Here is a 17,501-nt window from a genome sequence, read left to right as displayed (position 1 = left end):
AATGCTTGGTCGAAAGGAGATGCAAAAGCCAGGGCGATAATTAATTTGGCAGTCAGCGACCAGCAAGTAGTCTATATAAGAAATAAGAAAACTGCCAAAGAAATGTGGGACAGTCTTGCAGCAGTGCATGTTAGAAAAGAGTCAGCGTCTGCATTGACCTTTTTCAAGCAGTTGTACCAGACGAAGTTGCAGCCTGGTGGTGATTTGGCAGCACACTTGAGACGTCTGGAGGCAATACGTGGCGAGTTAATTCGAAGGGATATGGAGATACCTGATATTCAGTATGTTTTTATCATCCTTTGTTCCCTTAATGAGGACTTTGATGGTATAGCTAGCCAGATATCTGCCGTTCCACCAGCACAATTAACTGTGGAAGGGGTAACGGCAAGATTAATGGGCGAGTTGGATAGAAGGGAGGCTTGTGCCATAAGCACTCCTGTTTCCAGAAAGAATGAGGAACGCCATATGCAAACCTGTGGTGATACAACTGCATTTAAAGCTGCAAAGCGTTGTTGGTTCTGCAATAAGCAAGGACATTTTGCAAGGGACTGCAGATCCAAAACAAAGCAAAGTACTCCCAAGCCTGTTTCTGTTCGTCAATCACGGTCGTCAGCCCAGCAGCCGGCATCGTACCGTGAAGACAGAAACGAGCCGCGAGCTTTTCATGCTCGGACTAAAGATCGTAAAAGACCTAAAGGTGCCAAGTGGAAGTCTTTTATTGTCGACTCAGGTGCATCCCAGCACGTCTGCAACAATCGAAGCTTGTTTATTTCTTTCGAAGAGGAAATTGGTAATGTACATTTAGCCAATTCACAAGTCTTGCAGTCACTTGGCAGGGGTACCGTTAAACTTGACTCTTTAAACATTACAATAGCGAACTGCATTTACTGCCCGTCAGTGGACAATTTATTGTCAGTAAGGTGTTTTGCTCGTCAAGGCATAACTGTGCGTTTCTTAAAGTCAATGTGTGAGTTTTTCGAGGGGAACAAACGTCTATTGTATGCCCGGGAATCTGATGGTTTATATAGACTGTATTTTCGCACCTACTCCCAATCGCCTATAAATTGCAGAGCAGCACAGTTAAGCCAGGGGTTGAGGAATGTAAGACCACATTCTGGGTGTGTCCACATGGCGCACAGAATTCTGGGACACCTGAATTTTGCTGATGTAATTAAGACAAAGAATATTGTCAATGGCCTTAACTTAAAACCATGCAAATTCTTTATGCAGTGTCTATCCTGTTGCAAGAATAAGATGAAGGTTGCACGCAAGGGTAGGTGCTCAGATAGGAAAGTAACTGAGCCATTTGAGCGTGTACATTGTGATTTAGTTGGGCCACTCCCACCATCATTAGGAGGATCGAAGTACTGGCTTACCCTGATAGACCAGTATAGTAGATATTGTTGGACTTATGCCATAGCTGAGAAGTCCCAAGCATTTGAGAAGTACAAGGTTTTTTGCAACTGGGTAAAAACGCACTTTAACAAACCTATTAAGAACCTGTTTTCTGACCGGGGCGGGGAATTTGTTTCTGAGGATTTTGAGAAATTCCTGGAAGCGCAGGGGACTACTCATGAGTTATCTTGCCCCCGAAGTCCCTGGCAAAATGGGCTTGTTGAAGTTGTGCAGCGTGACTTGCAGGCAGGGGTTAAAACTTATCTGCACGATGCTAATCTGCCCAAAGACTTTTGGGCTGAAGCGCTCCATGCCTTTTGTTATGTTAGAAATCGCAGTTATCATTCTGGTTTAGATGTCACCCCCTATGAGAAGTTGTTTAAAAAACGCCCTAATCTGAAATACCTACGTATTTGGGATTCAGATGTAATTATGCATTATCCTGCTAAGCAGAAATTGGGTGAACGTAGTGTTCAGGGGAAATTAATGGGCTACCAGCAGGGGGCGTACAGAATTTACATACCAGCAACTGGCAAATTTCATATTACCAGAAGCATGATACAAACTGTAAATTGGAATGGGGTTGCTGTTTTCCAAGATACTGATGGTATAAATGATACTGAGGAAGAAGAGGAAGCAGGAACAGCAGCAGCAGGAAATGGTGCTTCTGAATTAATAGAAAAAGACAAAAAGCCTGTTGAATCTGATAATTTGTTTGATGATTTAAAGTCACAGGCATCTGAGGGGAGGTTAGATTCTCTTGAGTTTCCTGACCGTGAGCTTAGCCTACAGGCACCTCTTCAGTCTGACAATGATGTTTTACAACCTGAAACTAGTAGTTCACTGAGTCCCATTAAGTCTGAGGAGTCTGACTCTCCTTCCGGACTGAGACGTTCAGATAGAAAGAGGCAGAAGCCACAACGTTTTGCAGATGAACATTTTAATACTGTGTATGCCAATAAGGTGGTTTTTGAGCCAAAAAGCTACAGTGATGTTCAGAATTTACCTATGCACCAAGCTGTAAATTGGTATAAAGCTATGAACTCTGAGATAGCTTCTTTAAAAGAGCATAACACTTGGTCTCTTGTACCACAAACCCCAGATATGAGACTTGATTCAAAATGGGTTTATAGAGTTAAAATGAATGACAAAAATGAAGTTGTAAGGTACAAGGCAAGACTAGTTGCTAGGGGCTTTCAACAAATTCCAGGAGATTATGATTTGTGCTATTCACCAAGTGTAAAATATGAAACAGTTAAGCTTTTGTTAAAAGATGCATCACAATGTGGAAAAGCCCACTATGCAATGTTTCTCTGCTCTTAAGAGAGTGGTAATGTACCTTAAACATACCAAACATTATAGGTTGCAGTTTACAAGAAGCACTTCCAAAGATTACACATGAAAAACATGTACAAAGTATGTTTTATGTTTTTGTTCCACAATGATGAACCGCAGGGGAAATGTTGAATGGTTTCTTTAAATGTAAAGGTTCATCATTGTTCCACTCCATGTGTATGTCTTTAAGGGGCCGGAGCAAGGGCCAGAGCAAGATAACGAGACCCAGCTTTACAGCTGTGTAACGTAGCAGGTGCTGCTGAGTTGTATTTGATTAAGGTGTGTCAGCATTTGGGTAGAGTATATAAGGAGCAGCACCTAGCTCTCCCATTACCCTGGGGGATGGGTTGGTGGTTGGGTCTGGTTTGTTGTTGACGTATTTAGTGTAAATGGAGTTTTTGTTTTTCTTATTAAAACCTTTAAGTTATTTTTGAGTCCTTTCTTTTTAATGCATGATCTCCCCAGCAAGCTCTCTGCAGCGTTACTATGCTGCAAAAAACCCAACAAGAAGGCCCTGGGGAGCAGGGGGACATGATGTCACTGTGGGAAAGGAGGGTGTCCCTTGAGTCTACACAGACGTTTATTGGTAAGGCGTTCTTGAACCAGAAGGAGGAAGTACGCAGAACTCCATGCACGCTGGCTGGGAGAGGTTGCACCATGAAATGGAGGGCCATGACTGGCTGCTGCTTTGGAGCCAAGCTTGCTATAGCTATGAGAGGAGCAATGAAGGCTTTAGGTGTAAATATGTGTGAATAAAGACTCTAAGTTCTAAGTTCTATGCAGACTACACTGTGTCTTGATTTTCCAGTGGAAATACAGACCCTAGATGAGCACTTGGAACCATCGAGAACACGGGCAGGCAAACTAAGGCCCGGGGGCCAGATCCAGCCCAATCGCCTTCTAAATCCGGCCCGCGGATGGTCTGGGAATCAGCGTGTTTTTACATGAGTAGAATGTGTGCTTTTATTTAAAATTCATCTCTGGGTTATTTGTGGGGCATAGGAATTTGTTCCTTCCCCCCCCCAAAAAAATATAGTCCAGCCCCCCACAAGGTCTGAGGGACAGTGGACTGCCCCCCTGCTGAAAAAGTTTAGAGACCCCTGATCTAGAATATTGTTACCACTTGACAGAGATTGGGATACAAGTTGAACGGGGTGTTCCCCTGCCCCTGTCCTCAAGTGCTTTGGCTGCTCCTTCAGAGGGAGCGCAACCCCACTCAGAATGACAATAACCTGACCACCATGCATAGAGCTAGTCATGGGTCCGCAACAGGGGTGTGGGCTTCAGTAGGTGCCTGCTAATGCCGACCTCAGATGCTGACCATGCCAAGGGCTCCAACACTGTTTGCATTTGCAACAAAGCCAGGAAGCTGCCATATGGGCAATCATGGCAGTTTTACTGCTAGGCAGTAAACCCAGCACTTCTGTTTTATGAGTTGAACTCTGGACCTAGGGGAAAGATCTTAATTCATGGCAGCTCAGCAGCGAGATCCAGGGACACACTGCAGCTCAGATCTCTGCAACTGGAGAAAGAGTCTGCCTCAGAGTCAGAGAAGGACTTTTGAGAAAGATCAACCATGAGTTGAGTGACCCATAAATTTGAGACTCTTTCAGGCAAAAGCCATTGGCCTCAACCCTCTCTCAACTGTGCCAGTCCAAGACATCCCCAAAGCAAAGCCAAAATAGATGGGGGTCCACATTTTGGGGTAGGGTTGTGGAGCTTCAGGCATTGAGGAAGAATGTGGCCCTTAAAGTCTCCCTCTCTGGCCCTTGAACTCTTCCCAAGCCACACCCATCTCTTCGCACTCCAAGAGTTTTTGGTGGGGGTGGGGAGGAGATTTTCATTCAGTGCTGCTAATAACTGTTTCTCATCTGACTGGAGAGCAGAGAAGGCTTTGCCAGCATGTGTAGAAGCCAGCCTATTGTGCAAAGGTAAAAATGCTCTTGGTTGCATTACTGTCCACTTCTGCTTTGGCCCCACCCACCACTGTCATGTGACCCTTGGCAGGTTGCAAAGAAGGGTATTCAGCCCTTGGTTAAAAAAGCATCCCCACCCTGCGCTCGGGCCAGCTTTAAAAATCTTGCTGCATGATTCATACACCAGTTCCTACCTTTTTATGCATTCATGAAGGTGTTTGGCCTACTTCACAGAGGACAGCCCTCTTCACATTGAGCTCTGGGAACTGCCGACATAGGCCTGGCAGAACAGAAACATTTTCTGCTAATGTTTAACAAGATAATGAAGAATAGATCAAGACCAGCACTGGGGATTCAGTGTTGAGGGCGGCCACATTCCCTTCTGGTTGACATTCTAAAGGCCACTTGCCACTGGTGGGCAAAGCCAGAAGCAAAAACAAATGGAGCAATGAATGCATAGAGTATCAGAAACAAGCAAGATGAATTGGAGCTCTTAATAACACTTTAGTTGAGATTCATGCCTTGCAGACAGTTGGACTAGTTTAGCCTCTGTGATTCTTACAGGGAGCTAGTTTCTATATGCACTCACTCACCCCTCTCTATCCTGCATCCAGGAAGCAAGAGTCATTCTTAGAGGTCAAGGACACTTTCCCAGGCAAGCAAAAAACACCCCGGGAGGATGTGAAACAGCGAGAGGGCAGGGTGTGGCCAGAGGGACAAAGGGTGTGAGCCAGAAGGGGATTTCACCTGGGGAGAAACCCAAGGGTCAGATAGAAAGGCCTGTGTCTGGATGCATAGATATAATAAAACATGAAAAGTGTTTTCCTTACCGCAGTTAAGAATTAATTGAAGGAGCTTGATAAGGAAGGCTTATTGGCTGCTGTATCAGTTAGCAGACTTGGTTATATCTTAACTTGCATGCAGTAAATTTGCCTCTTGCTATGTCACGCTCCTACCAGCCACATGAGAAACTTTCCATTGCTCTCTCTGCCCAGGGTTCTTTGAGATTATGGCTACTGTGCACCATTTCAGGAAGTGAACATGTCAGCATTTCCAAGAAGTCAGGGAAGTGGTGCCTTGACCTCTGTTTCCTTCTCTGGCTCAGTGCATAATCATATGATGGATCCATTTCCTTCCTTCCTTCTCAACTCCTCAGGGCCAGCTCTGCTTCCTCATCACCATCCAATGAGTTAGATGGAAACCCTAGCTCAGCTGGTAGAGCATGAGACTCTTAGTCTCAGGTTTGTGGGTTCTAATCCCACATTGGACAAAAGGATTCTTACATTGCAAGGACTTGGATGAGATGGCCCTCGTGGTCCCTTCCAATTCTGTGATACTATCTGCAGAGAATTGCCTGCTTCACTCTGGGGACCCTTAATTTTTCCTATCTTTGACCTATAGAGACTTAGGTTCTGTAGCCCATGATGCCAGGTACCAGCTTTCACCATGTAAACCTATGAAGACTCTGCAGTCATCACCACCTTTCCCACAAGAGGTGGCCATCTGTCATGGATGCTCTAGCTGAGATTCCTGCATTGCAGGGGGTTGGACTAGATGACCATTGAGTCCCTTCCAACTCTTAAGATTCTATGCTTCTATGATCATCCAAGCTGTGATGGCCTGGGACTTGTGCTTGGACTCGGAGCCAGAGGAGTCTCAGTCTGCACCAGATCCTTTGCCCCAGGCGGCATCTGAACCTAGTCTGGGGCCTGATTCTGAAGAGCCCCAGTCTGCACAGGTTCCCCTGCAACAAGCACCAGCTGGGCCGAGTCAGGGGCCTGAACCTGCCCTTGCTCCAGATGAGGGGATTACCTCGTTGCCTCCAGCTGGGCAATCTCTTACAGCTGCTCCTCTACCAGTTGGGTCAGGAGAGGCTGAGGCAGCCTCTGGGTCTAGTAACCCACCAACATCTCCCAAGCTGCAGAGCCTGAGGTCTGAGAGAAGGAGAGATCTGAATACTTGCAGGAGGAGTGCTTGCCTTCGGGCGAGACAGGGAGGTGAGTCACCAGGGGATCAGGACCGGCCGTTACCCCAACAGAGATAAAAGGCTGGTGGACCCCGCCCCAGGTTGTGGGAGCAATGTTGCTGTTTGCCAGAAACTGCCTGTGATCCTGTGCCTGACCTTGCCTGGATTACTGCCTCGTGTCCTGCCTTGGCTCTGTTGGACTGACTCCTTGCGGAACCCTTGGATTCCGGACCGTACCTGGACTGCGGTTACTCGGGTTACCCCTGGGCCCAGCACACAAGCCCCTTCTCTCTAGGCCACCTCTGAGGGAGGTGTGCAGGATGGCAGCATGAGAACAGGCTTTTTCCAGTGGTGGCTTCCTGACTGTAGAATACTTTTCCAGGGAAACACACCAGGAACCATCATTACCAGGTCTTGGATGTCTATGACCTACAGGGACTGGACTGAAGAGGAAGAGGAATGGTGGAGATCATGTACACACCCCTTCTCTTGTAACTTCCAGAGAAGAGAGACAGTATTGAATTACAGCAGAACTCTGAGGGAGATAACAGATCAGAGACAGGCACGCAGCTGAGTTACGAGGTGTTAGGAGAAGGAGAGGGGAGGTGTGCAGCCAGCTGACACGTCTTTAGACAGCATAGATGAGCCACCATCCTCTAGAACTTGACATTTGTTAAGAGTGCAAGAGCAATGGACGAAGAGACATTTGACCACGGGGGGCCACTGTAGGGTCAGATGCTGTTGGGAGAGAAGTCAGAGGAGGTTGGGGGAGGAGCCAGAGTGAGCAATTCCATCATTGAGGGATGTCTGGATTCTTTATCTCTCACCATAAGGACTGAATAAAATCATAAGAAAAACCTTTCACGTTTCCTCCCTGCTTCTTGAAGTCACCAGGGGAGGGAGAGAATTCCTCAAGCCTGACAATGACCTAAAAATGCTACCTTTGTGGCAGTGGTGGCTATTCTGTGGCTCTCCTGATGTGGGACTACAACTCCCATCCTGGCTGGAGCTGAAGGGAATTGGAGTCTAACTAGATCTGGAGAACAACACTGGCTACCGCTGAGTTTTCCTAGCCTATCCATAGCAGAGAAGATATACAAATTAGGAAATGTTTGGGACAAGTCAATGTTTCAAATGCAGATACATGATTTTGCATAGCAAGCAAGAACCAACAGTATGGTGGGATTAGGAAGACCTGGGTTCAGATCACCACTCAACCATGAAACTGCCAGGGTGAAACTACTTTGGGCTACACACTACCTCTCAGCCTAGCCTACCTTGCAGGGTGGTTGTTAGAATAAAAGAGCGGTCGTGCCTGCCTGATTGAGAATCCATAGAGGAGCAGGGGAATAAATGGAATGGGTCATAATATGTAAGATGTGTGTGAAACAGGTAGGAATGCATCATGTTTGCAATCAGATTTGTTGTCTGAATCTACTGATTGTTCCAGGAAGTCCTCGAACCCCAGGTAGACACTGCCCAACACTATAAGAGGGACATCTGCACCCATTTGCTTTACAGGTATTTACACAGCACAGCAATCCTTTTACTGCAGTTCATTGGAGCAAGTCATTCAATGTTGACATAGGAGCCCCATCTATAAAATGCCCTGTGCACATAAATCTGGGCGCAAGAAGCACTCAAGCTCAGCAATGATCTTAGCCCTTCCTTACGACACCATGATGCCTCTCCTTGTGCTCTGCCTTCTTTCGCCACTCTTAGTTGCCTCTGCAGATCCACGTAAGTTATTTATCATTGATCACACCCATTTTCCTACTATGCTGTTAGGGACAGAATGAAAGACCTGTACTATGGAATGACATATTAAATGGGCCATCGTTTGATGCTAATCTAGGGGGGTTAAAAACTTTGCTCAAAATGTTCTTGCCACAGACTGATCTTTTATCAGTCCCTGCATTTGGACTCCCATGCTAGCTTTTGAGTGGATGCATTTGGTGATGGGGAATCACAGAATCATAGACTGGTAGTAATCTGTTAAGCCTGCTGTAAGTTCTAAAGGTAGGTTGGCTGAAATATACAGTATTTAGCTAAGTTCTAGTGTGTGTGTGTGTGTGTGTGTGTGTGTGTGTGTGTGTGTAGTGCAATGGATGAGCCTAAGTCATGTCCACTAACTTCAAAAGGTCTACTCTTAGTAGGTAAAAGGGGTAATGGAAAAGGACCCCTGGACAGTTAAGTCCAGTAGGACTAGCATTGGGAGGCATATTTTGCATGGATATATCTATTCTATCTGTCTGTCTATCTATCTATCCAGTGCTTTTTTCTGGGGGGATGCAGGGATACGTATACCCCTAAACATTTTGTGAATCTTTGTAGTTTTGTCCATTTACTGTATTTATTTCCCCCGATTTGAACTATAAAATGGTGATTTTCTTGGGTCAAAATGAGAGTACCTAAACCTTTTTTAAAAAGAAAAAAGCACTCTACCTACCTACCTACCTACCTATCTATTGCCACCGGTGTCAGCATTTCTTCTGCACCAGTGGTGGAGGAGGCAGGGCAGGTGGGGCACCTGTGAAGCTGCTGCCTTGGGGACTTCTGCCGCCTGAGGCAATTGCCTCAGTTTGCCTAATGGCAGAGCCAGTTCCATGCTGGTGCACTGCTGGGTTGGCGCTGCACAGCCACAGCACCCAATTAAGACAATTAACAACTAGTTTAGGTCTGAGAAAAGAAGTGCTTCTTCTTGCACAACAACTCATAAGCACCTCTTAAAATTTACTGCCACAAGGTTTGATGGTGGTACCGCCTTAGATGGAATGAAAACAGAATTAGATCAATCCCTGAAGGAGAGACTCCTCAGCGGCTCTGAGTCATGTGAGCTAAAATTTAAATGCTAGATGTAACCTTCTGATTTCGGAGGCACCATACCTCTGTAAGCCAAGTGCGCAAGACAAACATCTAGGAGAAGGGTGATGTCTTCCTGCCCTGTGTGTAACCTTCCTGGACCAGGGCATCCACAGAACAGCGAGGGGCATGGCTGTCCCTCCCATGCTTGAAAAAGAAGAGGAAAAAGAGTATATGTCTAGCGTAGGGTTGCCATATTTCAAAAAGTGAAAATCTGGATACAAAAGTTGTTGAGCCATTTCTGGCTTTTAAGGAAATTCCGGACGTGTGGCAACCCTAGTCTAGCATTTCAAGAACCAAGAATATTTGGCAAGAAGAACAGTCTCTCTCTCTCTCTCTCTCTCTCTCTCTCTCTCTCTCTCTCTCTCTCGGGGGGAGGGTGTGAGAAACTGTTGTGCTCCCCTGCTTTCAGTGTTTTCTTTCCTCTACATACCCATGAATAATTCTTGTGGGCAGCCATGTTTCGGAAGGCTTGTAGTAGATCACTGAAAAGATGGCATTTTGGCTGGATAAGCACCTTACTTTATAAAAGTTTCTATTAAAATTTGTACATTATAATTCCACAAATGTAAATCACCTTGTTTCCACCAAAGAATCACGGGAACTGCAATTCGTCTAGGGTTCTGGGTACTGTTGTTCTGTGAGGGGTGAAGTACAGTTCCCAGGTTTTTGGGTGGAGGTCAAGTGCTTTAAGTACACTATAAATGCATGGTGTGTACGCAGCCAATGTCTGAACGAGGACACATTTCACATTGTGGTGTGTACTCTTGGGAATATGCTGTGCACAGCCAGCATTACGCACTGAATGGGACATAGGCTTTTCCCCATTTTGTTCAATGCCTGAGGGTGCTTCAGTCCCATAGTTGTATGATGTCCTTCTCTCGTCTTCCAGCAGCCTTGAAGTGTATACAAGGCTATAATGCTACCCAAGCTCCGACAGATTGTAAAAATCCTTACGACGCCTGTGTGACCATCAAGAACGAGAACGCACTGACTGGTAAGGAAGCGTTGGGAGAAGGAGAGGGGCAGGGAAGCCTGACAACTATTTGGCATCATGTGGTTCCTCCTGGAGGCTTTGAGAATGATCAGGAATCAGCATGACAATCGACAGGGACGATGGCTTGCCCAGTGGTGTGCCGTGGGTTGCTGGCACCCGGGGCAGGCAAGCAGCCGATGCCTCATTGGAGCCAAATGGGGCCGTACGACACCACTTGCCTGCCCACACAACTCAGCTCTTGGTGGGCGGCTCCCCCGATGCTTGTGAAGAAGAGTGCCGTGCCGTACTGTGCTAGCCTCCCTCCACCCACACCCAGTTCCTGAGGACCGGGCTGCTTTGCTGTCTTCACTTAGGCAAGGTGGGGATCCCTGAGGAAGCTGGAGCCTGTCTGCATAATTTTGCACCTGCCTCTCTGGTCCCCCCACGCTATGCCACTGGTCTTGCCTCTAGTAGGGGTGCTATTTAGGGAGGCAGTTATGCCTAAGGTGGTTTTTGGTTCCACCTGCTGGATGGTAATGATGGCTCAGGCCTGTGTATTATACATGCATGCCAATGGCACAAATCCCTTTACTTAAAAATACACTACAATGCACCTAGTAACAAGTAATGACTTGTTGCGTTGACAGAAATATAAGAAGCTGTTTTACGCTGAGGCAGACCACTGGTCTATCCAGTTCAGTAGTGTCCGCATTGACTGACAGAGGCTCTCTAAAGTTCCAAACAGGAAGCCTTTTCCCCAGCTCTACCTTGAGAAGGTGGGATTGAACCTGGTACCTTGGTCACTGAAAGCAGATGCTCCTATGTTGCTATGATTATGCTGAGTTCTGGTCTGATCTAGAGGCTCTTATACTCTGGGAAGCCATATTCCCTTGGGAGAACTTGGAACCAAGGTGGAAGGACAAGGCAGAGTAGAGACAATATAGAAGAATTCTGGGGAATGGGGTCTCTTGACGTGTTGTTTGTCTTTTCCCTCTTCCGGTAAACAGGGGTCACGTATAGTACAACATTCTATAAATGTGGGAGAAGTGATGATTCTTGTGCCAATGCTTTCACCGTCACCATAGGAGATAATGCATATCTGCGATACACCTCGGCTTGCTGTACCACAGCTGACTGCAATGCAAACTTAAAATGGGAAGGTAAGTCGTCATCTGCCCCCTCTCTGACAACAGAATTGCAAATCAGGGTCCCTCCAAAGGTCATTTTCCTGGTGCATCCAGGTTGATTTCTACTCATGATGCTATTGGGGTGGTCTCAATCATTTCAATAATGTTTGCGTGTGCAAAGGTTGTGGGCTAGTCACATGGCTTCATTTCCAATCAGTGTGCATCCCATTACTTCCTGTGGAACCCCCTTAACTTTTCATTCTACAAATGTATTGGTTTATGTTTTCCCCACTTTTGTTGCTCTATAGCCAGCCCCTCCAGCCAGTGATAATGATGCAATAGAACTGGGGAAGCATCACTGAACAAATGAATGCAGGATAAATCTGCCACTAATGCAGTGTTATTGTTTCAAGAACACACTGCAAAAAGAAATTAGAAATTGTTATAACGAACGAAAAAAACTCTACGTAAAATCATGTAGAAAAGTTTTCTGCTCTATGGTGCCACTGGTGTCACAGTGTAATAACGAATATAAAACTCTCTTTCCTTACTAATGTAGCTGAGTCCATACACAATTTGCATTTGAAATTGGTAGGAATAGCATGGAGTGTATGAAGTTTTAGTCCCTCTACCTGTTCTCATCCTAATGTAAGGGGGGATGAAAGTTATCTCTGGACCTCATTTTTCTGACAAAGAAAATGTTAGAAGAAAACAACATCAAAATAAAGTGTTTGTGGGGGAAAGGTCTCTGTGGGTCACTGATGGAGGAAGAGGGGGAGCCAGGGGAGCGCACCGCTCCTGGCACCACGATCCCGGTGGTGTGCAATCACGGCTGCCCCCCTGCACTGGGTGCTACGCCCCTGCGGGTAGCGCACCATGCCCCCAGGATGCGTGCCACACCCCCGGGATGCACACCAGTCATGCCCCCACCTGCTCTCCGCCCCCGGTTCTGTAGAATGAAGCTCCGCCACTGCTGTGGGTGCCTGCATGTTGCCAACCACCACTACCCCCTCAATTTGGGAACGGCATCCATAACAAGCAGGTGTTATTAGACATGTGTGGGGAACCACTGGCACTCCAGGTGTTGCTTAACTGCACCTTCCCTCAGCCCCAACAAGCATGGCCAATGGGAAAGGATGTTGCAAGTTGGTAATTTACCAACATCTGGAGGGCCAAAGTTTGCCCACACCTGGCGTAAGAAGAAGGAACTCTGAGTGTGGGACAGGATTGTGTGGGGAGAAGCTGACCTCCTAATAATGGTGTTTCTGCGGCCTGCCTGGAAGGGACTAGGGTGGGTTCAGAAAGATGTGGGTCTACGGTGAGCCAGTCCAGGGCTCCCGCTGTTGCATTCACACAACTCCAACCTCCTGCATCCTTTTGCTGCTCCATCATGTGCAAGAGAAGACTGCTGTTTCCCATCTCACTTCTAGCACACACCAGTAGCAGCCATTGTGATGTGATGGATCAGACAGGGCAGTTGCATGGGTGCTTGGCAAAGCTCCATACAGGTAAACAGCAGAATTGCCAGCATTAGGAGACTTGCTTCACCCCAACACACTGGCTGCTACAGGTGCGTGTGTGAATCAGGCCTTTCAAGGAACCATCAGGCCTTTTCTTAAAATCCTATTTAGAAATTCCCCACACCACTTGCTTCTCTCTTCTTTGCTTCCTAGTTCCTCCAGCTTCTTCGAGAAAGAATGGGCTGGTTTGCTCAACTGGATGTTTCACTGAGACACAGGAACCCTGCAAAGGCGGAAAAGTCTCATGCACAGATGCGGAAAATACTTGCATCAGCGTAACAGGGAACTATGGCCCTAAGAATGGTACTTAGCAGGGGAGGAAGAGGGATTGCATGGGGTAGAGGGAGCAGGTGGGAGGGGAATGCTGCCTCTGGAGCATCCAGAGATGGACCAACCATGAGCCAAGATGAGATGGACACCTCAGGTGGCAGAGCAAGAGACCTGCTGCCCTGAACCCCAAGTAACAATCTTCCAGGGTGTTCTCTGATGCAAACATCATTGAAATGAACAAGTGCTGTGCCAGAGCATGCAGGGATTGTATCCATGATAAGGTGCTAATGACTTGTGTGCATTGTCCTTTGGTGCACTTAAATGTCTTGGGTGAGGGGTTGAATTTGGGCACCTTCACATGTCATTTTCAAATGAGTAGAACCTTGAGATGAGATTATCAAGCTAAATGTTGGAACGTTCAGATTGGCCAAATAAGGAAGTCTTGTATGAGTCAGAATTAGGTACATGTAAAGGAATAGAAGGCACATTTCTATTGTAGAGCAGCTAAAGGATTTTGGGAGATGATACGCAATGAGATGGGAAAAATTTTAAGAGGCCTCTCCCAAAAAGACGAGAAGCATTTCTTCTAGCAATATTTGGACCAGATGTAGCAAAGAATCAAAGGAATTTGTTTCTGTATGTGACCACTGCAGTGAGAGTACTAGATGCTCCAAAATGGTGGGAGGATGCTGTACATATGAAAGAGGAGTGGCAGTTGAAATTGATGGAATATGCTGAATTAGCAATTTTAACTAGTAAAATTAGAGAACAAGACGAGACAGCCTTCAAGGAAGATTGGGAAATGTTTGTAGATAATTTTTTTAAAAAATATTGTAAACATGTTAAAATGCTAGCAGGTTTGGAGTAAGCTTAGCAGTAAAAGTTATTCAGATAATAAGGTGGAGGAAAGAAGGTATAGAATAATTACAATATGCAGCAGCAAAAGATAATTTGAAGAAACCAAGGAAGGGTGGAAGAGAAGTTGATTACCAAGGGAATACATGTTGGAAAATGTTTGACTAGTTGTATTTTATTTTTCGAAATTTATAAATAAAATTTATAAAGAAACAAACAAATAAGCATTTTTCGCCTAGTGCATAGTTAAATGATGGGATTCGGTCTTATAAGATGTAGTGATGATGGCCACCATCTTGGATGGCTTTCAAAAAGTATTGGACAGATTCACGGAGGATAAGACTGCCAATGACTATTAACCATGTCTACTTGCAGGTTCCAACTTCACCCTGAAGGGTTGTGGAACAAGAAACGTATGTGAATTCAAGGGCAAAAATGTGCTCATTAATGGAACCAGCTACTCAGTGAAAGAGGCAACCTGTGAGAATGCTAAATCGTCCAGCACCAACCATATCCTGGGGAAGAGTTCCTTCCTCCTCCTGCTACCCAGTATCTCCAGCATTCTCTTTATGAAGTTTCTCTCCTGAGCTCTCTTTACATGCCAGGCAACTTGTAGGATCCATGCCATGTGCTTTTGGGCACCCAAGTGGACAAATCTGTCAAGATCAGTGCTCTTAAGTTTCTCATTTTAAAAAAATCTTAAATTCTTTTCTCCACAATACTACAGCAATCTGCATTTTTTTTAAAAAAAAGCTATTGAAAATCAATCCACATTTTAGCATAAATTTCTCCTAATAAACACAATTTGTAATTGCAGTTTAACCAGTATAGAGTTTTGCTAGCATTTCTCCCTAATATAATGTATTTGTATACAGTGATACCTCGGGTTAAGGACTTAATTCGTTCCGGAGGTCCGTTCTTAACCTGAAACTGTTCTTAACCTGAGGTACCACTTTAGCTAATGGGGCCTCCCGCTGCCACTGCACGATTTCTGTTCTCATCCTGAAGCAAAGTTCTTAACCCGAGGTACTATTTCTGGGTTAGCGGAGTCTGTAACCTGAAGCGTCTGTAACCTGAGGTACCACTGTATATGATATTATCACCAAAATATGCACTGTTGGCACTTTTTCCACATAAATGCATTTTTGTATACACCGTTTGGTTTATGAACTAAATTGCAAAATTCTGAGAAATGTGGAATTTGAAGGCTGAGTTTTAGTTTGTGTATTGATCTGGGAAGTGCAAATGAGTTAGTTTCTCATTAAAATGTAGACAAAATTGAATTCCTCTCTCATCCCAACTTGGGGACCGCGATGCCTCCCCATCCTCCTCCAGGTTTTTTTTTCCAGGGTTCCCATCTGTTTTCTGAATGAAAGATTGCAGGCCCAATAAAGAATAATCAGGGACTTCTGGCTTGTCGCCACCAAGATGGCTGAAATTCCATTGCAGCAATTCGCACTGGTAATTAGAGGTTAAGATGGGTGTAATCAGCCTCCCAACCCCCCCCCCAGGTTCGGGGGGGTAGTCTCATCCACAGTTTGCCCAACACCTGGCCCCAAATTCAGAAGGAATGAGGGGCCGGGGGGCGCTGGATGCATAGCACAGTGCGTTTCTTGGCAACTCTCCAAAGCTGTCTCCGTGAGCGACAAACCTCCATTTCTTAAGATGAAAAATTGGATTCAAATTATGGACATGCTCTGAGCGATGATGGGGAAAATATTCTGCTAATTGCCAGCCACTGAGGTGCTAAAAAAGGATTTGATTGGAAGATGGACTATTATTTGCGTGGAGGTATGATGGAACGGAAAAGGGGGGGGTGAGCCTTATTGTTTTCATTATGCTTTGTTTTACTATGTTACTCTGCAAAATCACTTCTGGTTTGGCTACTTGATTAACTATGAAGCAAGTGAGATTGAAAAGTATGGTATTTATTGATATAAAGTGAGTTTAACAATCATCAACTGTGTGGAGACAACAATTATTCTAAACAAAAAACTAAGGATTGTGACTTTTGGCTTGTTAGAAAAAGATTTCCTGGTTTGATTTATGATATTGGCATAGAAGCAATATCTCATTAACAGCTGGAGAGATGCTGAAGAACTTGGGATGACTGCCCGGGATTTATGACGCAGTCTTAATAGGCCGCCATTATGGATGGAAGAGCAGACCAGTTTGTTGTTAAAGTGTATAGTCACGGGGGAGGTGAGTTTTCAATATTCTATGTTTGTATTTTTAACTAAAACCCTTCCCTGGAAAGGCTAACGTTTGAATAACAACTGGTTTGGGAAAAGTATAGGGCAGATGCCTTGATTGGATTTTATCTGGACAGAATAGACTGGACATCTGCATTTGCATGTAATGGGAGGATTCTTGGACTGATTTGGCAGAAATACCAGCCTGTGAAGAGATGCTGTGAACCTATATGGGGGAATCCTGGTTATAAAACCACACAGAAACACATTGTTTGATTTATCTTGCTTGTTGGAAGAACTCAGAGGCTGTGGAAAATAATGAGGATTAACATCAGAATGACTTATGGGAACCATTGGAAATGAATATGAGAAGCAGTAGAAGTATGAGATGATCAGATCCCCTCCGACCTCAGAGCATGAGGAAGTCTCCCCGAAAAATTTATAATTTGACATAATATTTGGATTGTTTAATTATTGAATAATTTGTATAATTTGGAATATAAGATGTGATTTGATTGGAATGTTAAAATGGAAAATTTAATAAATATTATTTAAATAAAAATAAAAATAAAGAATATTCAGTCCAAAAACGGTTCTATTTGTTTCTTCCAGATGGCAGTCAATAAGAGTTTTAAGAAGGCTTTAGCACTAAGGGGAGGTCCCAGTCAGAGGGTTCTTGCATGGTTGGGTGGGGTGGCACGGGTGAGTCTACAGAGGAAAATGTTGTGTTTCTTCCTAATGTAACTTTGTATTGATTCAAAAAGTGATTTGGCCAGTCTGGGGCAAAGCAACACTCCTTATGTCTGTCCAAGATTATTCTATATATAAAAGAGATGAATCTCAATTAAAACAAATGAAGAAACTAAAACCCCAAATCAGAAGCAAGTCCCACTACCATTCCAGCCATGCCTATGCTCCTATCCACATCTCCATTTTGTCAAGCAAGAGGCATGAGCAGAGCTCAAGGACATAAACCAGAGAGTGGAGCCCAGCTGGTGAACAGTAGCAGATTCAGAAGTATCCGGTCCCTTCATAGTAGGCACCAGTGAGAGCAGTGAATGTCCTGGCTGAGTGCATGGAGGCGGTT

General features: G+C 45.1%; 1 protein-coding gene across 1 annotated transcript; it reads left to right on the top strand.

Annotated features, from left to right (window-relative positions):
• The first annotated feature begins 8,121 nt into the window (after positions 1-8,121).
• On the top strand, positions 8,122-16,970 carry LOC310712490 (phospholipase A2 inhibitor and Ly6/PLAUR domain-containing protein-like). Its single transcript, XM_083515608.1, has 5 exons — positions 8,122-8,352; positions 10,370-10,471; positions 11,458-11,610; positions 13,251-13,400; positions 14,598-16,970. The coding sequence occupies exons 1-5, from the start codon at positions 8,217-8,219 to the stop codon at positions 14,807-14,809; spliced, it is 753 nt and encodes a 250-aa protein (XP_083371734.1). The 5' UTR covers positions 8,122-8,216; the 3' UTR covers positions 14,810-16,970.
• Positions 16,971-17,501: the final 531 nt, after the last annotated feature.

The sequence above is a fragment of the Podarcis liolepis genome (assembly GCF_965112155.1).
Source record: "Podarcis liolepis genome assembly, chromosome: 7".
NCBI lineage: Eukaryota > Metazoa > Chordata > Lepidosauria > Squamata > Lacertidae > Podarcis > Podarcis liolepis.
Note: the sequence above shows the minus strand (reverse complement) of the source record. Positions and strands in the feature narration are given on the sequence as shown.

Coding starts and splice junctions, on each gene's coding strand:
- LOC310712490 (XM_083515608.1), top strand. CDS start 8,217: ATGCCCTGTGCACATAAATCTGGGCGCAAGAAGCACTCAAGCTCAGCA. Junction 8,353..10,369: donor AGTTGCCTCTGCAGATCCAC/GTAAGTTATTTA, acceptor GTCTTCCAGCAG/CCTTGAAGTGTATACAAGGC. Junction 11,611..13,250: donor TGCAAACTTAAAATGGGAAG/GTAAGTCGTCAT, acceptor TTTGCTTCCTAG/TTCCTCCAGCTTCTTCGAGA.